The following is a 27,847-nucleotide window of genomic DNA, read 5'->3' on the forward strand; positions in this document are numbered from 1 at the left end:
TTAGCATGACAATAAATCACACTGTGCAATCATGGAATGAAATATCACAAATGCTACAACATGGCGTATGAATAGGAAACAACTTGGTGCGTAATGTATGTCTTGAGTATGTAGAATGATTAAAATGTCTTTAAAATTACTTTTTCAACATTACCTATTTTGCATATGATAAGACAAGATGAGTTAAAGTTTAGGCTGCATGAAATAAATAGAGTGGTTTCATTTCTCCCAAAACATTTGTATATTCAAAACATAGTTTACCTTTAGTTCCATATAACAAATGTTTGTTCAGACTTATTTTCTCTGCAATGAAGTGCCTATACTTAATATTAAGCTAAATACATAATTCATTTTGGCTCTCCTCTAGCTGCTTATAAACCTGTTTAGCGTAGATGATCCTATAATGCGTGGTTCAAAAATACATTGCACTGCCATGCAATACCAAAAGTGGGCATTGACCTTCACCGCTAGCAGACATTGAAGTGTCCATCACCTGCTAAATGCCCGCTGTGCCAAGTGTTGCTGGATCTTTATTTGTCAGCTAGTGATAGATAAATTAAGGCATGATCCTGTAGTCTAGAAGAACCAGCAAATGGTTGGATTCCCTGCGAATGACATGGCAACCATTGTGACATCGATATTATTAACTTTTATATCTGTCTACAAACATCACTTTAACGCATGCTTTTCATTTTAGAAGCTTAGAGAATAAAAAAAAAACCTTTTTTGATGAAGTGAAGGGCACGCTTGTGCTTCCTGTGTAAGAATAAACCAGACATGTCAGATTTAAGTAGATCAAAAGAAAAACATTGTTGAGGGTTACTGTATTTTCCTCAGGCGATAAGATCTTTAACTCTTAGATTTCCACATGCAGAAATATAAAGTACATTAGAAGACCTTGTACTATGAGCAGAATTTTATTTAGACAAGTGAAAATGCACATTGTCCTTCAAAGTGAATGAAATCATCAGTGTAAAATGCATGTCTGATTGCCTTGGACAAAAATGAAAACAACAAGACATGACAAATTAAGGGGCTATGTTTTACGAACTTGCCAAAAAATGAGGCATCCAAGGCTTTTTTTTAAAATGTCCTGTTTTGCAGCTTTTGCCTTAAAAGTTTAAATAGCAACAAATGAATCCCACTGGTAAAATAGCTATGCACACAGGGTGAATGCTAAAACACTTGCTCTGAACCGACCATTTAATCCATTCTTTATTGTAGCTTCGGAAAAAAAGAGAAGTTTTCACTGGCCTTATGCACAGATTAGTGGGAAAAACTGAACTTGGAGTTAAGCTAGTTGCTGCAAACAGTTTTAAAGATCCACTGATGGTTGATAAATGCCATTTTAAGCACTCAATGCCTTTAAAACACAATTGAAAAGGATTCGGGGGACGTTCCTTCTATTATAAAGAATGCTTTGAAGGCTCTCTGTAATAATTGTGTTTCACCATTTTGGTTTGTGAAACGTGTAGCTGTGAAGAAGGAAAATGACTAAATAGAAATGACTATAAGGATGTTATATTGTAGCCTACAAAGTTTTAAATAGACAAAATTAAGTTTGAACAACAATAAATTTGCCCTAAGCAAAAAAGTGCATCCGCAGTTGACTAAGGCAGGGAATTCTGTTCATAGACATGTGGCCCTTAGCGGCACTTCTTTGACACACTAGCAGGTATAGCTATATCTTTAAATGAGGAGGCATGCCTTGCTGTGAAGGGATTCCCTTTCATAACTTCAGTAACTACAAAGCAAGTGATGACTGATCGGGTACAGGAATGGGTTTGATAAAGGTACACGATAGGAAGCCTGTGTTTTGTGGATGAGAAAATACAATGCTTTGTGTCAACTTTCTCTGAGCTTTCATGTGTGCAAGATTAAATCGCCTCAAGGGTTTATAAATATTAAAGATTTGGCTGATGTTCTTTTCAGACAAAAGATAGATGATATTAGGAAATTAAGTAAAAGTGTGTGTGTGTGTATGCTTGATCTGCCAGAACTGAACATTTTGATCTATTACCCTGAGCTGTTTGCAGTATGCACTAATGCCCTAGGTCTTAAACTGGTGAACCTTGCAGTGGATCGCACAAGGTTCTTCTTAGTGGACTTGCCAACTTAATTTACACTAGGAAGCAATAACTCTGTGAGGGAGTCCACGAGCTTATAAATGCCCTCTTCATGAAATAATACATTTTACAAAAGCAGCTGAAAACCTATATAATGCATTTCTACATACAATCACATACACATTAGCTTTATATTTGAATGCTAATTTCATAGTGGTTGGGTTACATAGTAGAATTAGCTTTTTGTTGTCACTGTAATATAAGAGATTAAAATGTAATGTTATTAAATTACCTATTAATTGTGCTTTGTGCAGTGTCTACTCAACCCATTCTACCATGAGTAGCTCACCAGGGTTGGCAGTGTCTCCAATAATATACACTATGGAACTCAGGGTCAGTAGATAATGGAAATGACACAAAGTAATTTTTTTAGTTCTACAGTCTAATTCTAAATGGCAAAAGGTGCTTGATTATAATAAGTAAAACCTGCATATCTGAAGGAAATAAAGCAATATTTCTGAATATAATCACTTTATATTCGTATAATTTATTGTAACGTGCATCTTCAGAATAAAAAAAAATTATGTATTAAGGCACAGTATATTTATCTTGGAATAGGTTGTAGGACAACGCATATTATTATTAAACTATTTTAAAAAAAAAAGAAAAAAACCCACCCAAAAAGAAAGAGAGTAAAATATTAAAGTGTATAACTGGAGGAACTAAAAAAAGCATGACTGAAAATACCTCCGTACAGTTTATATTTTCCATTAATATTTTATCATTATAATTTGCTAGTATAGTATATCATATTGAAGTTTGTCACGTCACTCATTATGCAACTGGCTTATATCCAAAACATTCTTCTCCCTTAAGACCGTGTGCACCCTGTATTAGATGAGCACTTCTGGATACTTTGAGTAGATCATGCCACTTTCCTCTATTCAGATGATTAACTACTCACTTATATACACCAACTGCCTCTTTGGGGTCACTATGATAGGCATTCATTCAGTACCCCATTCTAGGTGCAATGACTTTTAGGAAAGGCTAACTAACATAACATAGATCCGGGTAATTTTCCTCTCTTAAAAATTACCATCAGCTTTTTCCCTTTACCGTTCTTTTTTAATGTTCCAATTTACATTTATATTAGTAAAACAAACAAAATAAAGCAGTAGGTAATAGCCAACCTAGTAATGCGTACAAAAATGAATGTTTAACTAGCACTTACTGCACTTAAGCTGTCGAAGCTGTAGTCATCTTTAAATAAAATGACAGGAGACATGCTTTTTTGATTATAGTTATTTGTCAGAAGAATACAAAATTAGGCAAAGGGTAAGGAAAATAGCTGATATGTAAATAAAATCATGGACCTTTTTAGTAAAATTTCATTTAAAAATCGTGGTTATTCTTAACAGGATGACCTGATGACTAGACCATGCATTTATTTCCAGACATAACACTAAAATGCAGTATTTGTTAGAATGTAACATTTGTTCGTCATGGCGCTGTGTTTTCTTACTCCTGGGTTCCCGTTTATTTACTCTGTGATCCTTTCTTTCTTGTGCCTAATTGTTTGCCTGCTCCCTCTACTGGAATCTTGGCTCAACTGAAAGAAAAAAAATGTTTCCTGAAGATTAACCAGTTAGGTGGTGTTTGCTTTGCAAATAGATCATAGGTCTGCTCAGACTACCAGCTCTTTGATGCAAATAGTCTTTCATGTTCAAAGGAAGTTGGTTTTTTTTTCTTTCTTTTATAATGGCTTTTACAAAAGGTAACCTGAGCAATCCTCTATAAAGGCAGACAGTTTTACAAGATTTCTTTGGATATGGTGCTGCTATCAAAGTCTGCTAAATATTTTATATAGGCCAAGCGAATGGAATTTAGAAGAAGAACAGGCTCGTTCCAAGACTCTCACAATGTTTTTCTTGGGTTCAAAGGAATGTTACCTCTTCTTATTGAATTGATTTAATCCGTACAGCTCACTTGTTTGTTGATCAATAAGTGCGTGGATTTTCAAGTAAACAAATGTCAATGGAACAAAGTTGGGGTGTAGAAAAGCTCGAGAGACTTTGTTTGCGTTCTGTTACATCATTATTTACGTTTGCCAATAACATATACAGAGTTAGTCTGTGCTGTAAGATTGACAGAATACCCCCACTGACACACAAACACTAATAAAGCGATAATATGTATAGATTGTATATGCTTGCTCATTTACTTTAAAAAGAACAATGTCATTAAGTTGGTACCCACAAAGAGAGAATATCTGCTCCTGGGCAAAGTGTCCATACAAGTGTACCAGCATCTGTAATAAGGCTTGTGGAGGTGATTTTGTGGATATGAAGAATTTGCTAACATATCTACTATACGGCATGTTGCTACCTGCCACTGTTTTTGAAAGAGAGGAAAGAGCTTCTAATATATGTGAAAACAGAGACGTGCAGATATTAATACTGGCATAACTAAATGTTTTTGTAGTGTGCTCTAAAGCTACATTGTGCTTAACTAGTCATCATGCTCAATAATGTAATATATCTAATATTTTTTAATCAATATCAATCAATATAGCAATGATTTGTCTTGTGTGGCACTACGAGACAATATTTTGTTGTATAATTTTGTTGCAGAATTTTACAAGATTCATGCTATAAGTGAGAGACTAAAGCAATGGAATATCTTATAGATTTTTCATATACTATGCCTTCAACGGGAACCAGAAACTATGATGGTGGCGAGTAAACAAAAAAATAGAATAACCATAAACAAACAAAACAAATACACATCAACCTAACATGGGTGCTTGAAATATCTGTGCATCATGTCTCTGGCAGCTGCCAAAATCTGACTCCATTGATTTTTTAAGCTAGTAATAGCTGTCATGTTGCCTAAAGCATGCACAAGTCTTTGAAGATAGAAGATTATCTGATTCCTAAACATCTTTGACAAGTGTGTGGCTCATAAGGGGTTAAGAGTATATTTAAGTGAATGCACAGTAATTACACAAATAACGTACACTCCTGAGATTACCTACTTAATCAGATGTGAGCTTGGGAAAACAAACCTTTCATCTTATAATTCTGTTTAATTTTAATTACCCATTTGTTCTTTTGTACGCTAGAACAGACAGTTAAAAGCTAATTTGAAAGAATGTTTGGAAAGGAATACTAAATATTTTTTTAATTTCATGAATTTACCATCCCTACATTTGGTTCCTGGCGGAAGAGTATGGTGGCTGTAACTTTGAACCAACACGGTGTCTGTAGGCTCGTAGAACTCGGCTAGCTGCACCTAGTTGATAAGGTGTGTCTATTCAGTATATGGAGCCTGTTCTGAAAGCATTGCTACTGAACTCCTTGCACCATCCATTACATCGCAGGACATAACATGAGGGTGCAGCATTTTGTCTCAACCCAGCTTTTCATTGTTTGTGTTTCTTTTCCGAAAGAAGATGTGAGCATCACACGTTTAGACAGGGACAGTAATACTGGCTTTTGCTGAGAATTAATGCCCACTCTTTTGAATGAGTTATGTTTAGTGTTCATATAAGATTTCACTACTAGCGGAAGAGTGAAACCGATCTCATGTAGCCACCCATTTTTTACTTATGGGATCGGGGCAGCCAAATGTTCGCATTCTCTGTTATTGTCCACCATGCAGCCTGAGGCTCTTTATCTTTCAAAGAACTACAGAAAAATGGGCATTAGCACATCCGCTTTAAGTACTGGATCTCATCCTCCTTAAAACAATTGCTTGATTAATTTAAAAAAATAAAATAAAAATGAATATAATACTGCAAAAAGCAGATTTTATTAATGATAATTTATAACTGGAATTAATTGTTTTCCCTCATATGCTCAATACTTTTGTTGAAATACATTCAAGTTCCATTTTGTGCTTAAATTTAATAAGTGTTAATTCCAAAAAGAAAACACACTCTCCGTTTCATACTGGGTCATGCAGATGGGTTTGATTTGACATGGCAAAGCAAATCCTCTGTTTAAGTCATTGTTGGTAATGTTCTTAAACATATCAGTGAAAGTGTCCATGCATGTACCAAATTCATAAAACCTGAAATGACATTGATGTTTGCCATCAGACTTGAAGATACATTTGTTTCAGTGATGTATACAAACACCTGAATGCCTTCTTAGAAATGAGGTAACAAGAAGTGATGTGTGCAAATGTAAATTGGGCATGCATGTTATTTATTATGTTAGCTGAGCATCGAACATGCTTCTTCTGGAATCACAGCCTGGAACACTGTATAAGCCGTAGACAAGTTCCAGGCATACGTGCATAATGTTACATTGTGCTGTAAATGAAGCTCCTGCTGCTTGTTCCGTAACCAAACATGTGACCCAGGCATAGACAAATACCGTTTATTGGACCTAAATCCCCCAATGGCCATTTATTTCCTTAGTTCGCCATTCCTCCTGCTCCGACATCATGGGAAGCTGAGATTGTTTACTAAGTGCTCTGACTGTGTGCACGATTAGATTTCTACTTGAGCGCATAGTAAGACTGTGTGTGTTGAATCAGTGTCAATACAATAAATCAATACATCTCACAACTCATTATACTTTATGTTAAATTCTAGTAAAATGTACTTGCTCTTCCAGTCACATAATCTGTTCTACACTTTAACTAGTAGCACAAGCATCGTTTTTGCACTTATCTTGCTATGATTATGAAAATATACAATACTCATACATATAACATAATATTTATTAACAATACTATACTATTTAACTAGCAATAAGACAAAATTCCTAAAATTGAATTACTGTCGAATAATCCCAATTGATGCTCAGCAAAGACCTGGATTACAGTAATACCCACATACACAGTTTCATATGTTTGGGAGAACAGACATCTAGTATTTCTTTTGTTTTAAATATATATATTAGCACGAAATCTGTCGCCTTCTGTAAATCAGCTAGAAGATCCACAGGGATGTACTTTTACATCCTGCTGGTTATTTGGGATGTGTTTTGTATGCTGTAATAGTACGTACTAAGGTCATGCAGGGTTTAAATAAAAGGTTCAACTGGGACAGATCATACGACAGCTAGTACTATGGTTTCAGAAGAGTCTACTTTGCACACGCATGCTTATTAAAAATAATTTGCAAAAAAATCTTAGACGTATCAATATTTGCTGCTATATTTGGTAGGAAAAAAATCATCTTTAAGAAACATTCCTGATCATGCTCAATGATAAATGTGTGTATGTGCGGTAGCATTGTTCAATCTGCATATACAACATACAATACAAATAGTTGATGACTCCATGTTTTGACACATTCTGATATCTGCACATAAAAAAGTGGACAATGTGGTGGTAAATTAATTGCCAAACTCTATAATAGCGTTTTCATTAATTATTGAGCTTCCGTTAAAATATCTAACTTTGGTGGCCAATTCTGTGACATGAACCCACTGCATGGAGAAATATGAATGTTTCCCTCCATCCTTGTCATATAAATAATTTGAACAGTCACTACAGGGTAATTGTGAGAAAGGGACTTGCTGGCTCTGGTGGGTATAGTGGGTAATGAAGGACAAGGTGTCGTTATACCTGGCTACTGATACACATGTTCTCAAGCACTTAGCTTCACCATGTTTCTGTGATACAAAGTAAATGTAAGGGGGTGAGCTTAATATTGGGGTTTTAGTTTGAGTTGTGGATGCCTTATCACTTTGTGTAAACTTTAATTTCTTATTGTAGAGCAAATGTTTAGTTACAAATTAACTTCTCTTTATTTGCCACTCTGACTTTTTTCCTAGTTGAAAATACAAGCTAACCATTTTATTCCACAAAGCCTTTTGTTATCAAAGGTGTTGCTCAAAGAACCACCATTTTCCATTGGTTACCTATTAACGGACATTTTTATGATGTGTGCAGTTATATATGATGTTTATATGAAAGATGTGGAGTAGACAATGCATGAGGTTTTAATGGAGGAAACAGCAAAATTGAAACGGCACCTTTTAGAAATGCTTCACCACAATGAATTGTAAGAGCCATAAGGTTCCTGCTTAAGTTACAAGACAGACTCTGTGGGAAACTTTCCAATAAACAAGGAAAAAGACTAAAATCTTGTTTCATGGACCGAGGTCTGACCCAGAAATTGATTGAGTTCTGCGGAGTGACTAGCGGTTTCCTTTGCCAGGAACTACCGTGCAGCCCCATCAGGAAGTTATGTTCCAGAGCTAGATCTCATTACAATCTTATTTTATGGTTCATTTCAATTAGTTAATGCAAGCTAAAAAAAAAGACTAAGCAGGAAGCTGGGGAAAAGTAGAAAGATGTTTTATTGCGCTTTGCAATATATATATGAATGACTTTTATTGGGTACTTCAATGCTCCACGTGCAATAAGACATGTTAATAATTTTATAGCTCTATTGATGGTCAGATTTTTGTTGTTGCTGGTGAATATATATATATATATATATATTTGAGCACTAAATTAGCCCTGTCTAGTAACTAATACCCACTGCAGGTTTCAGTCATCTCTTACAAGTGCAGCATTAAATTAGCATTGCTTGTTTTAATTTTGAGTCTACTACAAATGAGCAAAAGCTGATATAGTAGACAAAAATATTTGAAAATAACTGATGTTAGAAGGTAATAGTTTCATATATATTAATTTATACCAGTTGATGTATTGGTTGAGAACTTCTCATTTCAGACCCCGAGAGGGAATTGTACCAGTATTTTGCAATGTAATTAACCAGTTTACTTTGGATATTATTGGCAGACCCTTATGTGTCTAATGGGTTAGCTGGACTTGAACTGATCAGACAGTTCCCATTGTGAAGATGAAGCTACTTTTTTAGATGTCGATATGAACATCCCTGTTTGATTTATTGTATACATTCTCAAACTAAACTAAAGAGAGATTGGGATCTATTCACTAATAGTAAGTTGGGTATGAACTGAAAAAGGAAAGGTAAAATGTTACTTATACCCCCTTTTACAAAGCGATAAAAAGTACAAAATAATAAATAACAGAAATAATGGGGGTCTTACGACTCCCTATTGACCTTGGTGGGGTGGTTTGTGCCCCCTTCTCCTCCTACCCATTGAGAAAGTTTCATGGAGCCTACCCATGCCTCCCCTAACTTCAATAATCCATAGAGTGGAAGGGATTTAAATACTATTTTAAAAACCCTAAGGGCACTCATTCATACCTACACTGATGATTGGACTTTTATTGGATGGGCCCCTATAAAGCTATTGACCCAGTTTTTGTGATGTATCGTGGTTAACAGTGGTGGTTACAAAAAATGTATTTCAATAAAGCCATATTGTGAAAATATATTTAATATAACTGTCCATAATTCATGTAGAAAGTTTTATTTTTTTTATTTAAGATTTTTTACGCTACACAAAAAAATATTTAGCTTCCATTAAGTTACTTATTGAAACCTTGATGTTAAGTGATATTGTCCAGTTCATCGTTGTGAATATACAAGAACTGCTTTATAACACTGCAACCAACTTCTTTTTCCTCCATATGTTCTTTATTCTGCAGTATCTGGGAAACACATCAGACACAGGAAAACATGTAACTTGCGTAATCCAAGCTTTAATGCAGAAACCAAAAGATCTTCTGTGGCACCCACAATTTATTATAACTTTTTGAAATACATAGCGTAACACGGCAGGGAAATAAATCCATCTCCTGAATGGTATTATATCATTTTTGTTTTCTGCAAGTGAAGTACATTACAAAAAACATTGTTTTTTATTTAACAGGAAATAGGTATTTGCATTGTAGATGTGTGAGGGAAACACCACATACTGTATATAATTGATAACTTCCTTTCAGTGAGTTCCAACTGACTTGCAGAAGAACAGCTTATTGTGTAAAGTAGGAGTCCCAGCGTTTGACAACATTACATTTATTTGTATTTCCATCTTTTAATTTTTATTTTTCATATAGTTTAGTTATAGTGGATTTTAAATATATTGGCTGAAAAGTAAGATATTTAGCGTAAATTGTGGATTTACAAGGAAAAACAAGTTCATGGGCAATTAGCGAGTTCATGAGCTTTTGGTGTTTGTTATATGTTAAACTTCATGTGAATTGTTTTTCCGACAATTTACAAAAAAAAATGTATATTTCTTTTGCAGTGACCTTAGTATGAACAACATAACAAAGCTGCCATCCAGTGCCCTGCACAATCGCCACTTCCTAGAAGAGCTGTAAGTATGTTTTCAATGGTAGAACGCACTTTAATATACTGCAAAATATTTGGTAGAAATGGGACTTCTCTTTTTTTGTCCTCCTAAAAATGACATTATAATATCAGGTGTAAAGTATGCCAAGCAAAAATACACGGGGCATGTGCATACCTGAGAACTCTCAGGGTTTGGCCCGGTTCTCCGGGTCAACACCCGAATCCACTGGGTCGCGGGGTCCTGACATGCCCATTTCCCCTTTAATATTGATTAAAATAATAATAGCAATAATAATAATATAACAATACAGAATAATATTTTTTCGACAAAAATTCTGTTTCTCAATAATATAACACTGTAACTAATTATTACAAAAAAGAAGTCTTTGAAATCTTTTGTTGGCTGTAGGAACGTAATCTAACATTTTAGGAAGCTGCAAGCTGGTAGATGTTACCATTAAAAACTGCTGTGTAGGATTTTAAGAAAAAGCGTACCCAGAAGTCTATAGGTTTCTTCAGCGTGGAATCAGTTGTAGAAAATTCAGACTTTAAACTCTAAGCTGGAAAGCTTGTTGGAAATACTTAAGCAGCAGGATATTAAAATTTCAGTGCTTGGTCATGTTTATTAAAATAGACAGTAAAGTTATAATGAAAAACGGTTGCATGGGTTTGATTGTACGAGAACAAATCCATTTTTTATGGCAGCACTACCAGGGCTAATTGCTTTTAATAAAGACTGAACTCTCTATAAATATCCCTTCAACAGTACCTTGCCTTAATTTTATGTAGATTCACAAACTATTATGTATTTATTCACATAACTAATAACATAATACACTTTATAATGGGGAACACTGGGCAACATTTAATGAATAGCACTTTGTCATGTGTCAGTTTCAAAGAAATAAGGGAACAGACGGGTTGAGACTTTAAATCCGGCAAGAAAAGTAGTTAAACAAAAGTATAGAATTAAGGTTGCATATCTGTACAATATCTACCCATTCACTATGTGTTTGGAACAATAAAAACACTCACGAATATTTACACACCAGGGAAACAATAGTATTTCTGTTTTAGAAAGTATCACTCTGTAACTAGTCTTTACCACCTAAAATGTATAAAGTACATTTGGTGATAGTTTAGGAGACCAACCAAGAAGGCCCCTGGACTAACAATGACAGTATGTGCCCATGGTCTCTCAGACTTATAGAGTACTTTTACAACTGCTAGATACTCACCGAACGAAACGTTTCAGTGTTGCATTCTGTGGGTCTGCATTGGGACACACAAATATGTCTGCGGACAGGAATTCATTAAACGTGCAGGAGGTAGGGCATCTCAGGTCTCCTGGAACCATATGCCAAGAAGAACACTAGACAAAAAAAAAGTCAATTTCCATTGTCTGCGCTCCAACATAATTTATGACTGTGAATTGGCAACTTAGAGATGCACTCATTTGTGTAGAATTCAAATAAAGTGACCATGACAAAACATACCAATTCAGGTAAACTACATTCCAGTTACAAAATGTGTAAGCTTGCAAGCAGGGACCGCCTTATCTAAAGTATTTGTGATGTCTTAGTCTGCCAATTCTAAATTTGTTATACCCCTTGAATATATGTATTGTAAAAGGCACTGTGTAAATTGTTGGTGCTATATAAATAAAAGATAATAAAAATGTATGGAACATTGTACAAAAACGAACTAGGGAGTAGGCCAAAAAGATCTTACGCACGTACGGGAGACGCCCAAATCTACAGAGCCACGAGGAACCAGTCATGCCATTGTGTTCCCTGTGAGAAACTAGAATAAATTCTAACTAGTGTTTTGCCTTTAGTTGAATTAATATTATTAATTTTCCCTGCCTGCATGACATATCTTGGGATACTATGATTTCATGTGTAAAGAAAAAAAAACGTGAGAGTCTTTTCTCCCCTGTCAAATAATTGAAGGATAATGGCAGGAAAGGTAGTATAAACATGCTATTATAGCTCAGACCATCACTCATTATCTGCACAACTGAGAGAATGTGATTCAAAAACATGAGGCAACAGATGGATCCAGTTTGTTAAAAAATGTAGCACTTGTATCTCTTCTTTCCATAGAAAGAAAAAGTTAAGTGGTAATACAGTGAGTAACCTATTTGCCTGTTAGTAATTAATCACCAGGCTTGTTAAATTGTACTAAGGCTTTCAGAAAGTTATGACTTTAGTTTTAAACTAATATCTCTCTTACGCAAAACAAAGCAAGAATGCAGCCCATGCCCAGTGAATACATTACAAAAAAACCCCATCTAAGGCACAAATTTAGTCACACTATATGGCCAAATATTGCTTAGCACCCCAAGTTTGGTGAGATCTAATTTTACATGGCTATCTTACGGAGCTGAATCAATGGGACCGCACTGCATTTTAACCCACGAGAGGTTATAATGACCAATAAATACAAAGAACAAAGCAAGAATTCAGTGCATGTCCAGTGAATACCATTCAATAACGCCCATCTAAGGGACAAATATTGGGACACAAAGATTATTCGTATTCATTTCTTTTTAACGACAATTAAACAGTAGAACCTGGTGGCATTCCTGCGTAGTTCAGTTAGCTCAGCGTGCTGGGAGTTTTAGACTGCAGCAGCTGAAAAGAGAGATATGGGTTAATCTGTAAACCCTTGTGACTTCAGTCTTAAAAGCGTTCTGTGTATTAGCATAGGAGAAAAGAAAAAATTAAGAACAGTCTTTTCTAGCTTGGCACAATTTAGAAGAAAGCAAACATGTGTTCCATTTATTCCTTAAAAGAAGTACAAAAGCTTATCTTTCCTGACATCAAAATGGAATAAGTGGTAAAATGCAACTGTTCCGTTTTCAGGGTCTCTGTCTGGTGCCTGTGGCAAGTTATAATCCTTTCTTGAAGTAGATTTAAAAAAAAGATGTTGAGCCGTCTAGAAAACCTTTTAAATGACATCTAAGGTGATTGGGAAGAGTGCCCTGTGTTGTTGCATCAATCTTTCTTATCTTGGTTGAGAAACAACAGTGTGTCCTGACCGGTACACCATTCATTATTGGGGTTATGTGTTTGCAAGGTTATACCACTAATTCTAGTAACCGACAACTCACTACCATAGTGGCTCTGTAATGGTATATGACAGTAACAAGGGGGTGTATGGATGGCGGGATAGTGTCCCTTTAATAGAATAATGTTGTTTGTTTTTTAAATAACTGTAAGTAATAACATTACTTAACTTGAGAAGAATGCCTGATGTGCAAGGCTAAAGCGACATCTATAGAATGATAACCATCAGTGCAGCAGAAGTGCCAAGACTGAGATAATTATTGTCAAAAAAACATGGAAGTTGTTAATGTGTTAGACTTTTAAAGCCAATGCTTTTGCCCTCTGTGCAGAAAAAATGATAATGATAATATAACAATACAATAGTAATAATGAATAATAATAATGAAAAATAATTTTAATCATCATTTAGACCAGTGGCCGGACATGAACAGGTGGACAAGTTCCAGGATACAGAGATGGCACTTTCACTCAATGGATGAAATCATGCATATAGTTTATTAACCAAATTAAAATCCATGCATAATAACCAACTAAAAGGAGAATGAAACAGATAATGCTTACATCCCTTCCTGCACTGCGAGACCCTCAAAGCTACACAGAGCTTCACAGCTAATGCCAGTCACTATACACTGATCCGTGGCAGGGTCTCGTCATTGCTGGAAGGGGCCCATTTTTATATATTTTAGTAATACGTGAAAGTCTATCTAATTTTCTGTCTACGTGCTCATAAATCTTGTACTTAGCCAAAAAGCTGGATCTTCACGCTGTTCTCCATTTCCTGCTAACATCTCAATATCCCAGGTTCAAGGACATGTTTAGTTGTGTTGAGCCTACTAGAACATTCTACATTACATCATTTGACTTAAAGTTCCTGTTATATTTGTATACAGAGAACTGAAAATTGCATATTATCCCTTTCCTCATCAATTAAACCTTACACCAACATGCCTATATCTCACTAATAACCAACCCCTTTTCCGTCACAATTCTCTTCCTGGCATTAAAATTATCAATAAAAAAGAGATTTGTGTAGTTTGTAAGAGCAGTTTTTCATTCTCTTTGAACTACAGTAGTTTTTTCATGGGAATGTCCACTTTAAGAACTTACTGAATTAAGGAATTTCTTTGCACAACAAAAAGTGTAACATTCCCATGAAAAATGCTTTTTCAAGGGTTGATGGAATTAAACCTGTGGAATGTAAAATAGGTTCATTTCCCTGAATGCATGGAGATGTTTGCATGGAATATTCGTGACTATTACAAAGTACTCTTTCATTATGACATTGACATGTGTTCGGATGTGAAACATGTATATATTTTGCCACAAAAATGTATGTAACCTGACTACTGCAGCCGTCTTTAAGTTTTTCCTGTCTCAGCTTCCCCTTAGGTAACATCATGTTGGTGGAAAGCAGTGTATAAATCCTGTGCGTGATCATAAAACTGGACATAGCGTGTGACGTATAAGTCTGGGTTATAATACATTATTATTGCAGAAGATGTTAGAAACAAAAATCCCAAGTGTAAATCAGGTACACCGCTCAAATGCCCATTGATCCTGTGCTCTTTGTGCCTCCCACTTACCATACTCTGCCACATCCTAGCCATATTTATCCCCCTGGAGGCTGCACATACTTGATTAATCTTTATTGTCATCCCCAGTCCATTTCTGCTTGTGAAGAATAGCTTTTGGAAGGCAGCTTCAGCCGTAACATAATAAACCCTTGTTTCTCTGATTTGGCACTAGTCAACTTTCTAAGTAAAAAAAAAGAGCAATGGGGAAATAACAAAATAATTAGAAAATAATAGGTAAATGCTGCATTCGAAGTGTTTGATCTTTAATAAAGGCAAAACTTAAATGTTAGCATTAGGTTTCCTTTTATATTGCAATCTAAGAACTTAAATACTTAAAAATAAATCTGATTACCATAATAAAATAAAACCCATCATACTCACAGTTATAGAGATATCTTTAAATGAATGGGTGTCTGTAGATATTAGCTAATCTCATGATATTCAACAATCATATGAAAGTAAAATGAGTCTACACCAAGCTGTGTGTGTTATGGGTAGTTTGATAAGGGCTGGGCAGTCAGTGTTGATGGTTCTTGATGTGGAGCCACCAGTAGCCACTCACATATATTTACCCAAGGCAAATTGGTGCTTGATATCATGGGGGCGCTTAGTAACCATGGTAGCAAAAGCCATAATGGGCCCAGGGTGGTCAATTTGAGGAATTTTTTTTTATAAGATCTAAAATATAAAGATGTATAAAAGAAGGACCAATTGCTAAAATGTGTGCTTTGGGATGAGAAGACAATATTTGACTTAATTGAGAACATTGTTTTCTGAACATGGGGACAGTATAACATTAACTTGTGGATATATGAAATAAAATGTCCTTCCTTCATTCTGCTTTCAAACAACTTTTAAATGCTGTACAAAGCCGTCTTTCTTTGAGGAATCATAACATGCGTATAGAAAACACATAGTTTTAGTCTTTACAGTTTTACTTTGCCAGTTAATCACAATGTACAGCGCTATGGAATTTGATGGCCTTATATAAAACAATAAATAATAATAATAATAACTGGGAACTTCCCAGGATGGGCTATCTGGAGCTCTCCCCTTTTGGAAAGAGGGTTCACGAAGGGGCAAGGTTAGCGACACATGCGGAAGTGGACAGGGAGTAGCAGGAAAGTGGTTGGGAGTAGGCAGGAAGTGGCCATGGTCAATTACATGGTTTGGTGCTTAGGATCTTAGGTGCTACATTGTTGCATTACTGCTAAAGCTGTCGTAATTGATCGTGATTCTTTTTTCTTTAATATGTGTTAGGTTCATTTAATTCACATTTATTAAGATGATATGATAAGTAAAACATTTTTATAGCCAAGTATAGCATTTTTTTTAAACTGAAAAGTGGTATAACACATTGACCTAGATATTAGGTGTGCCAATGCTTTGCAATACCCCATGCTGCCTTGAATAGGTAAACCTAAGACATTTGACCATGCGCACAATGGAGGCCTGCTGCTTCAGGTGGTGATTATACATATCAACATTACACCATTCTTGTAACAGAGAAGGGTGGAGAACTGTTTGATGTCTATTTAATGGAACTTTGTTAAACTGATTTTTTTTTTATTGATGTTCTGCTTTGAAATCCCAATGCTTTTAAAACACATATCCATTACAGTATCATTTTACACTTTACATGGATTTATACAGAAATGATAACATTTTGCATTTCACATTAAAAAGAAAACAATTCTGCAAGCATACACTATATAACAAGATGACATGTTTTATTTATTTTTTTAAATGTTTTTAAGTTTTATTCACATTGAATAAATGCGAATTTCTTCCTGTGTTTCTCAGAGATTAGTAAATCAACAGAAAAGTCTTAATTTGCTTTGTGAGCTGTTAGATGTACTGCTGCCCTTTACCATTGAATAGTTGCCATTCTTTTATGTAATTTGGCTTTTTCCTTAGCCAATTCTAATTTGTGTATTGGTGGCTGGTTTTGTCCAAAAGCTCAAAGGGATATAGACAGATACCTGTGGATGGGTGGATGGATGGATGGATGGATAGATAGATATAATTCCTGATGAAGGAGATGGAAAGATTGTCAATAGGTGATCTCAAGACATTGCTATTTATTTAATTATTATTCATTGTCTGGTGTCTACCTAATCATTTTCACATTAAACACTTTTGCAGCCAACTGCATAGGATGATTCATCAGAACCCTCTATACATTTTGAATGATGTCCGTCTCCTCTGCTCATTTGCCTTGCAGCAGTCAAGCATCCTTATTGATGCATGTGCTAGATACTCGCCTCCTGCCAGCTCCAACTGCTCATGTGTGATTTCCAGACATTTGTCACTTCCATTGAGTTCAATGAGAATATTTCCCTGCCATTGCAAATGCACCTAGCAGCCAAACTGATGAGAATTCAGGGTAATGAGGAGGGGATTTCCACATCTGTTTATGTTTTATTATTATTATTTGTTTTAAGCAAAGTCAAAAATACATATTAAGGTACTTAACTAAGTAATATAATATGTGTTTGTATATGGTCAGGCTGCTTAAGGTAGATGTGTCTATCCTACAACCAGCTTTTAATATTGAGTTATGGATTACATATACTCACATTTAATGTGTGAAAGTTGCTGGTATTCTACTAATGGAGAACCCAAAACAAAACCAGCTAGTGTTGTATTCTTTGACTTGGAAAGGCCTAGAGGCACCTTTGGAGTGTCCATGTTTGTGCACATGTATATCAATTTCTATACAAATCTATGTTTCCGGCAGTTAAACAAAGCAAAGGTATCCTGTTTGATAAGAAAGGCACTAAGAGAAAAGGTAGATGAAATGGGGAAGGAGTGTTCCTGATAGTAACTGAAACTTTGAAATGTTGCCTGTGAAAGGTTGAGCGTATCTGTGAAGTCCAGTGAAGAAAGCCAAAGGGATATGCTGCCAAAAACAGTTGAGCGTTGTTCAAAGGGGACATATCCACTTTCTTTTGAGATATTGAAGTTTGTTCTGCTTACACAAAGGTAGAGGCGAACTGGCAAGACTCCAAGTGATTTTGTATTCTTGGTCTTCATTGTTCAATCACTAAAAGCAGGTGCTTTTACTGAACAAGAGAGAAATGAGAAAACACATGAGCGGGAGGGTTTCAGATGGGCGTCTAAAGGATCTTTATGGAAACAACGAACATCGAACGTTTTAACACCACTTTTCCCGCCAGTTGAAAGGTGTTTTTTTAAACAGCAATCTATTTTGATTGCAGGTGCATTTTTTCATGCAGATCTTAAGTCCTTAACAGGCTTCTAGATATCCAAGCAATACAGCTTCTTAAATGTCTTCCTTTCAACTTAATCTGTTCATAAGTATATTTGTATTTTCAGGATTTATTAAAGGGTCACTCCAATCATTGTCTGCACGTTAATGCATAAGTTGTGGTCTCTCTACCTTGTAAATGCTGGGAGAATTTTTGCAGAATCCCTCCATTTCCCCCCGTTTCCCAGATACTTTGCTTGCAGGAGATGTGTTCTGCTGCTTGTGGCCACATGTTATGTTCACCTCTGGTCAGCTCCAGTGCTGGCTCAGAGAGAGTTTTGGGGGTTCTAGCGAAATCCCTGCGTGCATTTGCAGAAATCACCCCCATGCAAGAACAGAAGCATGGAAGGTGCGACTTTGGAGCTGCAGCTTTTCCTAAAGATTAATAAAGTATACTTTACACACTACAGAATACACATTAAATGGATTAAACAAAGTAATTTAATATGTATTTTTTGTTGGGGATGCTGCATGGGACACTGGAGTGTCCTATTAGAAGTTATTCGTAAATCAGGATACCAAACAGTCTAAAGCATCTGTTTAGTGGTCAGAATAACCATTTAACAATGTGCTGGATTTGTAATAATAACCTAAAATATCATGGAGCTGGTTCAGTGTAATCCAGCTGGGATTTGCCATATTCCAAATTGTTTGTACACATGAATTCATTCTGGCCTTAACCATGTATGTCCAATGTGAATGGTTATAATGTGCACTTTAAAATGCAGGAATGTTAATATAAGTTTCCAAGTGTGCATTGAAATGTATAGATTGTAATTTTTGTATTTTTTTTTATGAAATGTGTGTGAATGTTACCTTTAGAAGTGGGCAACCAAGCTGTTTGAAACAGGGGACACTAGCCTCACATTTACACAAATAATGATGGTGGTCTTTATCAATAAATCAGTAATCCGTATAATTCAGCAGTCAAGCATCCTAGACTAGATAGCTCATGCCAAGGTGTGGCTGGTTAGTATAGCTCTGCAGAGCAGTAATTCTCTTTTAGCCATTTATCCACTGTGCATACTTTGTTACATATACTGTATATATATCCCGCCATTGTATACAATGTCAAGGTAATAAAAACAATTCCAATCATGTATACATATTTCAATAGCCATAAGTAGCCAAATAAACAATATAGCAACCAATAAAAATGGGAATGCTGAGTTGTTAGTCATCCCTGTGGTGTTAATGTCAAGCCAGAGATAAACAATCAGAAGACACAGAGAGAGTCTCCACAGACTCGTGTTGGTGGTCTAATCTAAATTTTCACCACTTTGTCTGAAGTCTCTTCTAGATTCTGTTCTTTTATTCTGAATGTACAACTCAATGCAACATCATGAATAAACAACCGAGAACAGCAAAATGCATAGTGTCAAAAGACATTTTAGTATCCCAAAACAATGGAAATTTTTATATCAGAGGAATGTATAATTTTTAATGTATGTTTATTTTTACTGGTTTCCCAAAAACTCCTTACCCTACTTGCTGGAGAGATTCTTAAATTCTTCTGCTGTGTCTCCTTTCACAGATAAGCACATAACCTGAGTAACATCAGTAGTTTAGCTTTTTGGGATTTCGCTTACACCAGAGCTATCTCTTGAAGCATTAAATCATAGGAGATTTATAGCCAACTATATGTTGTTTAAACATACTTAATGCCATTTTGAAATAATTTGAATGTGTTTGCTTTTATTAACTGCCACATATAATACTAGGCTTATTCTTGATTGACAAACCAACAGTATGTTGTTGTTTTTTGGGGTTTTTTTTCATATGTTAGAAGGGGAGCAGAAATCAGAAAAAGGGTAAAAACATCAAATAGTTCTTAACCTTATGCCGATTAATGTAAAAACCCCAAATGGGTCAGGTCCACCTTTTAAGTAACCTTTTACAGAAAAAATGGGCACAACATTTAAATGTACAAAAAAACCCAGTAAAATTCTGCAAAGCATTTGCCAGCACCATTAACCATACACAATGTATTTTGTGCTTTTAAATGGAAAATACATGAAGTGCCTTCATCAGAAAAGCTATCAGCCGATGAAAAACAAATGAAGGGTTTCCATTTCAGAATTCTTGCAGAGCTGTTGAATGCTGAGGAGTATGTGCCAGACAGTTTTTTGAAGATGAATGCAGAAAGTCCGGATTCCAAAGAATGACTTCATCGTTTTAGACCTGCTAAAAGAACAGGCAGATAGTATCTTACACATTGTGATGATAAGTGTTTCATTTAAATTGTCCACAGCTTTATCCAGCTGTATGTGACTTGATCGTCTTTCCCCTCCTTGTGATAATTCTTTCTTAGTTTGTAATGCAATTATGGGAGGATTAATTTCAAGTGCGACCCGTGCACCAAAGAAACATCTGAGAAATCTAAAAAGTACATGTTTGACAATAGTTACGAGATATTGAGGATTACATATTACTGAATGTCTTCATTCACTACAGACGATCAAGAGCTGTTAAGCTAAGGAAAGAACCTGACTTGCTATTTATTCATGTACCAATGCTGTTATTTTTTCATAGATTTATTTTAGGTTAGACCTTTCTGGCTTTGTGATACTTATATTATTGTTCTAAGCCTGTAAATTAGCAACCCACCACATTTTGCTCCAATCAGATATTAGTAACATTTGCAGAAGAGTTGTTTTATCACCTTGATATACTATACAGTACATTATGAAGGGGCAAGTCAGCTTTTGCAGCAAGGAAGATCTTGTCTTGACTTGCATAATGTTAATTTGGGGAGATGTCATCAAAGGGTCCTCTCCCACCGAATCCTGCATTATACAGGGCCCTTCATAAAAAATACTAAACTGAGAGAGTTAAAATCACAACTCTCCTGAAACTATTCTGTCAAGTCTCGTTTTAGTGAGCAGATCCTATTGACATCTGTAAAAACAAATTACATATTTACACATCATAGTAACATAGTAACATAGTTCATAAGGTTGAAAAAAGACCAAAGTCCATCAAGTTCAACCTATATACATATTGTGTCCCTACTGTGTTGATCCAGAGGAAGGCAAAAAAACCCTTATGAAGCAGATGCCAATTGCCCCATACCAGGGGGAAAATTCCTTCCCGACTCCAAATATGGCAATCAGAATAAATCCCTGGATCAACGTTCTGTCCCTATTAATCTAATATCCATAACTTGTAATATTATTGCTTTCAAGAAACACGTCCAGGCTCCTTTTGAACTCTTTTATTGAGTTTGCCATAACCACTTCCTCTGGCAGAGAGTTCCATAATCTCACCGCTCTTACTGTAAAGAACCCCCGTCTGTGCTGGTGTAGAAACCTTCTTTCCTCCAACCGTAGAGGATGTCCCCTTGTTATAGATACAGTCCTGGGTATAAATAGGTCCTGGGAGTGATCTCTGTACTGTCCCCTTATATATTTATACATAGTTATTAAATCCCCCCTAAGCCGTCTTTTTTCCAAACTAAATAACCCTAATTCTGATAATCTTTCTGGGTACTGTAGTCCTCCCATTCCCCTTATTACTCTGGTTGCGCGTCTTTGAACCCTCTCCAGCTCCACTATATCTTTCTTGTACACTGGTGCCCAGTACTGTACACAGTATTCCATGTGTGGTCTGACTAGTGACTTGTACAGTGGTAGAATTATTTCCTTGTCGTGGGCATCTATGCCCCTTTTGATGCACCCCATGATTTTATTTGCCTTAGCAGCAGCTGCCTGACACTGGTCGCTACAGGTACATTTACTGTTAACTAAAACTCCTAAGTCCTTTTCCATGTCAGTCGTCCCCAGTGTTTTCCCATTTAATACATATTCCCAGCCTGGATTTTTCTTCCCCATGTGCATAACCTTACATTTATCTGTGTTGAACCTCATCTGCCACATCCCAGCCCAAGCCTCCAACCTATGCAGATCCATTTGTAATCGTGCACTGTCCTCTATTGTGTTAACCACGTTACAGAGCTTAGTATCGTCTGCAAAGATTGATACTTTACTATACAATCCCTCTACAAGGTCATTAATAAATATATTAAAAAGAATAGGACCCAAAACTGACCCCTGTGGTACCCCACTAGCAACAGTCACCCACTCAGAGTATGTACCATTAATAACCACCCTCTGTTTCCTATCACTGAGCCAGTTACTTACCCACATACACACATTCTCCCCCAGCCCAAGCATTCTCATTTTATGTACCAGCCTTTTATGTGGCACCGTATCAAATGCTTTGGAAAAATCAACATATACGACATCCAGCGATTCACCCCGATCCAGTCTTGAGCTCACCTCCTCATAAAAGCTGATCAGGTTAGTTTGACAGGACCGATCCCTTGTAAACCCATGCTGATATGGAGTCATACACTTATTTTCATTGAGATACTCCAAAATAGCATCTCTTAGGAAACCCTCAAACAGTTTACACACAACAGAAGTTAAACTAACAGGCCTATAATTCCCCGGGTCACTTTTTGTCCCCTTTTTGAATATTGGCACAACATTTGCTATGCGCCAGTCCTGGGGAACAGACCCTGTCACTATAGAGTCCTTGAATATTAGAAATAGGGGTCTGTCTATTACATTACTTAACTCCCTTAGAACGCGGGGGTGAATGCCATCTGGACCTGGTGATTTGTCTATTTTGATTTTTTTTAGGCGGCACTGCACTTCTTCCTGGGTTAGACAGGCGACAACTTTTGTTGACATTTTTGTTTACACCTTCCCTGTCTTCCTCTGGACACATACAGCCTTGTGTATCAAGGGAAGAAGGGGCTACATCATGCATATAAGCTCGTTTGAACTTAAGTTTCTAATATAAAAATACCATGTAAAATGTTTCATTTTTCTGTAGAAAAATGTGCCAGATTTGTGCCAAACATTCTGTTAATCTACCATTCCATTATTATTATTGCAATGTTTTTACCCTAATGTTATTAATCTGAATATGTTTTGGTATTTTTCTTCACAGAGTTAGTCTCTTGCACTTCTACTGGAAGGCTAACCCACTTATACATCACCCATTTAGTGAAGTAATACACCTGTGTATTATTGGGAGTAACAAAATGAATAGATACATGTTATATTCATCACATATTTTTTTTTTAAATAAAGACAGCATCCATGTTGAGGTTTTGAGTGTGAACTTGGTTTGCGGTGTGCAGCGATATAAAAACGTACTACACATCACACAGGCGATATTGTGCCATACACGCCATAAATGATTTCATCATAAGGCCCAATTTTGCGATAATGCAAGCCAAGGCCTCTCTAGTTTATTTTTAAACAGAGAATATTGTAGGAATTCATGTTTGGGAGAACAAAACCATCATTGTTAGTTAAACTACCCCTCATAAAAGTAAAAAAGTAACCTTTGTATTCATAAAACATGTAGACCAATTAACTTGGGCTGTGGTTGTCCATGTGCACACATACAAACACATCCATAGCTGTGAGAATGAATGGACAACTCAGAAGTCACTTTAACATGTGCATTCATCTGTAACTTTTAATTTCCACGTAGTTAGCTAAAATACAAGGAAAATCTTTTGAAAGGTGTATGTCAATTTGATTTGCTGGTCTTATAGTAATTCTTAGCATTCATAGCAGTAGCTGGATCCTACACTGAATTGTCCTACTCTGCTGATTAAGTCCTACGCAGGTTCCACAAACTCTGTGCTCTACCTTTAATTTCCGAAGGTCGGATACACATACAATACAATGATCCATTAAGTGGTCAGTAGTTATTAACACATTCATTTACCAGTCTGAGGTGGCATGATGCATGTGAATTGTTAGTACCTAAATAGTATCATGAACAGTCTGCCATATATTAATTTTAGGAAGTATTACAGAATCATCTGGGTATACCTTTCACTAGTAAAGGTCTGAATATTACTCTAAGTGTAATACGTAGAGATTTATTTCTAAGTGCTTTGGAAGTAAATATTGTTAACGTCGATCCAAGAGTAAGGCTGGCACCTAGATACTCTCGGGCATCTAGCAGTAGCCAGTATAGCTCTGGAATTCCTGGTAAACAACAACCTTCAAAGGTTGAAGGTTAAGAAAAATGTAGTTGCCATTGTGTTTCTCCCATGTTATGCATCCACTTGTCTACATGCAGGAATACAACCATAAATTGTTGTTTCTTGTTTCTTTTTATCCTGGTCCATTTCCTGTGCTATATTTCTGTTTTAGAATAATACAAATGTTGCAATGTAGAATAATGCCCCTTTGGTGTGTCAGACTTTGTTTTTTCATTGTTACTACAAGAGCTTTCGCTGCCTATTTCGATGAAGATCATTTCGATGTCATGATCGCCTTAGTGTTGATAACTTTTACGTTCTGAATCTCTGTAAAGTAAGAATGCTTTAAAAAATAGACCTTTTAATAGTTTATTTTTATCATTTAACAAAATATATACATACTAGTTTATTATTATCAAACCTTCCAATTTATCTACTCACTTTTCCTTATGATTTTTATCACAAAAAAAGTTTCTTGACATTGATCCCTGTGTCTGTTTGTTATGCTCTCTCCTTTTTCCTTAATTGATAAGAATCACCAGCTATAAACTCTGTAGTGCTGTAGGTGCATGGTTTTTATTTGCAGCAACCAATCTATGTTTTTATAATTGGCAGTAATGTACTGATCCTGCATGTAGCCATAAGTGTAGTCATAATCCATTATTCAAACATGCACAAAGATCCATATACGTCTGCAACTCAAGGTCCCTTCTGAATTTATGATTCACAATAAAATGATCAAATACTTTATTGAGACAACTCTGCAATAGAACAGGCAGCTGTTTCGCCCATTTTTTCTTCCTATTAGCTAAGGTCATTTCAGGTTGAGAAAAACAATATGCTTGGTTTAGTTCCAATGTTTGGTCTCTTTCTGCCCAGTGTCAAAACCCCTGGAATTTCACTAGGAGCCCATGTGGCACAGATGTTGTCTTTTCAAACAAAAACCATTTTGACATGAAACACAAAATTCTGCAAAAGTGATGAAGTCGGGCTTTGAGAAAGTGGCAAATTATGCTGAAATCCCTCAAGTAGCAAATCATGCAGTCCATGCACAGCTTTCCCACACGGCTTTGACAAAGCTCATCAGCAAATGACCTGCAAAACCCTCAGACTGTCCTATAAAATGCTCTCTGAGTGTGGGCTGCAAACTGAGCTGAATTGTACTAACTGACAACGGAATGCTTGTGAAATCTCACTGGCATCTAACAAGGTAGCCTGCTTGGACTCTGCTTGGAGAATGGCATGTCCATTATTACTCAGATGAGGTTTTGTTTACTGCGGTAACAAAACACGTCATTCTTTTTTTTTGCCAGCTACCTCAGTCCATTCTGTTCTAATATTACATTCCGTCAATTGAAAATCATACAAAGGTGAACTATACAGAATTAAGTATTTAATTTGAGGTCTTTTAATACTTTATTTAGTAAGTAGACTTGATATTGTCTCGCAGGAGCAAATTTTTATTCCCATTTTGAAATAACGTAATTAAGCTAGCTATCCAGGGATCATTATTTGTGTGGATTTATTTTGTGGTTTCACTAGAGGTTTCTAATGATCTGCAGTCAAAATATGAATTTACATTCAATAAAATCAGTACAATTTATACATAACATGTATAGAGACATATTTACACCCCAAAGGCTAAAGGCTCCCAAAATCAATGTATAATCTCCACTGGAGAATGATGTGGGGCACCACTCATGTCCTGCCTTCTATACGGAACATAAGAGGGAGAGCTACAGGAGGCAGCCCTGTATGCTAGTTGGCCACTTCACATTATAAACAAGAATAAAAGGCTTTGTAAGCTTGACACAGAGAAACCTATGGGCAATCTGTAAGGAGTTGAGAATGCTCAAAGGGCATTTGTCAAAAATCAGTGGACTTCATCTTGGGTGAACCTTCTCTCATGTTCCTCCTTATTTCTGTCCCACTAAATGGTGGTTCTAGCCAGCCAGGACACTATTTCTAAAGAAGATACTTCATTTAAACACTAGTTGCTGTAAACAATAATTATTAAAATCTAAAACATTTTTTTTTTTTTAATGTTGTACCTAAATTTTGCAAGCTAAGAAAAAGAGTAGTTCTGAATGAACATTTCTGACAATGGGTCCAAGCCTAGCATTGTGCACCAGAACTCCTACAGTTCTGCTTTATTCAACACTAACCTTTAAAGTGAACAGTATTGTTCACAGTGCATGGTAAGGTTCAAACCACCTCTATATAAGCAGTTATTTGTATTGTTTCGTTGTCATAACAAATCAATTACTGATGGACATGTCCAGCCAGTACATAGTTATGTGACATTGAGGAGAATTGCGTTTAAAGGAGTTCCACATGATAAGACATGCATTAACTTTTTTTCTCTCTCCAAACTTTGCAGACGTCTTGCAGGAAATGACCTGACATACATCCCCAAGGGAGCTTTTGCTGGGCTCAGCAATCTAAAAGTGCTGTAAGTAGAACATACGTAGTTCTGATTGCTATTCTTGTTAGCTCCAGGCAACTAATTAAACTATTATTGTTTAAATAGTTTGAACATATGAACCTTTGAACTCAAATGTTAATATCCATGATGCTATCTTATGTGGGTATGCCTTTAAATGCTATGATTTGTATTGCAAATATTATTGTTACATAAGTTATGTTTATTGATGTTCTGTAACACACACTGAGCTCTTCACTTGGGACTTCTTTGCAAACCGCAACTACGTGTCTATGTCTTGTAATTGAAATGTAGTTAAAAAAACTTTCTCTATAATTACTTTTTACTTCTGCTGTATTGTGTTGGGTTACAGCGACCAAGGAACTAATGCTAGCACCCCAAGTGTGCCCTTCCTAGCCAGCATCAACCTATCCCACTGTGCATAGTCCATGGGAGCTGAGGTTTCAGACTTTGTCACTCCTTTTCCTAAATAGGTCATAAGATAGAAAGATATTATTTAAAAAAAAGTTGGCTCCATATTAATGTACCAGACTTCTTTACATTTTACAGGGCCTCGCACGATACTTAGAACCCTTCCCTTTGAAACGACAGCTGAGTCAATATGTTTATGTAGCATGTTGTTATTTCTATTATCTCATTGGCAACAGCCCTTGAACTGGCTTTGTTTCTGAACAGGTGAATACCTGTGCTACTGCAGAAATCTGCATGCTGATGCATTCACTTCTGTATTAACCTTCAGCATTCAGCATAGCAAATGCATTGGTCAGGGGCTAAACACTTAAGGGAAGAGTAAAGCTTTGTGACAGTTGTTAGGAATGTTTTATAGGAGTAGGAGCTAAGCAAAATGATCCAAGTGTGTTCTTTTTTTAAGTCAGTATAGAATCTGTCTGTTTTAATCATAATGGTATATAATGTATTCAGTTTACTTATAATGGTGAACATTTGCAATAAACCTCAAATGGGCAACATGCAAAATTGACAAAAACATTTACGGTATATTAATGTTAAGACTTACTGGTACATAAGGAGAGAATCCTTTGAGAGGTTGATGAGCAGTAAGACAGAAGGACTGCAAAATAACTTCTTGGGTGAGGATCATCTGATTATAGCGAGGGTGATGTGGCAAAATCAACGGCATGCAGGTGGGGAGAAGAGATTTTTTTTTCAGATTTTTTAGTATGCTTTTCTGAATAGTTGGATTTTTGTGAGTGTTTAAAG

At 36.0% G+C, this 27,847-nt stretch overlaps 1 protein-coding gene across 1 annotated transcript in view; it reads left to right on the top strand.

Moving 5' to 3' along the window:
• Positions 1-27,847, top strand: part of LOC149302719 (leucine-rich repeat-containing G protein-coupled receptor 5A) — an 83,175-nt gene that overhangs the window by 17,400 nt on the left and 37,928 nt on the right. The window contains exons 2-3 of the mRNA XM_089482054.1: positions 10,214-10,285; positions 26,567-26,638. Of these exons, the coding sequence (XP_089338180.1) occupies positions 10,214-10,285; positions 26,567-26,638 (144 nt within the window). The remainder of the gene's footprint in view (positions 1-10,213; positions 10,286-26,566; positions 26,639-27,847) is intronic.

This window comes from Sceloporus occidentalis, unplaced genomic scaffold (assembly GCF_023333645.1).
Source record: "Sceloporus occidentalis isolate IW3139 unplaced genomic scaffold, rSceOcc1.0.p SCAF_17, whole genome shotgun sequence".
NCBI lineage: Eukaryota > Metazoa > Chordata > Lepidosauria > Squamata > Phrynosomatidae > Sceloporus > Sceloporus occidentalis.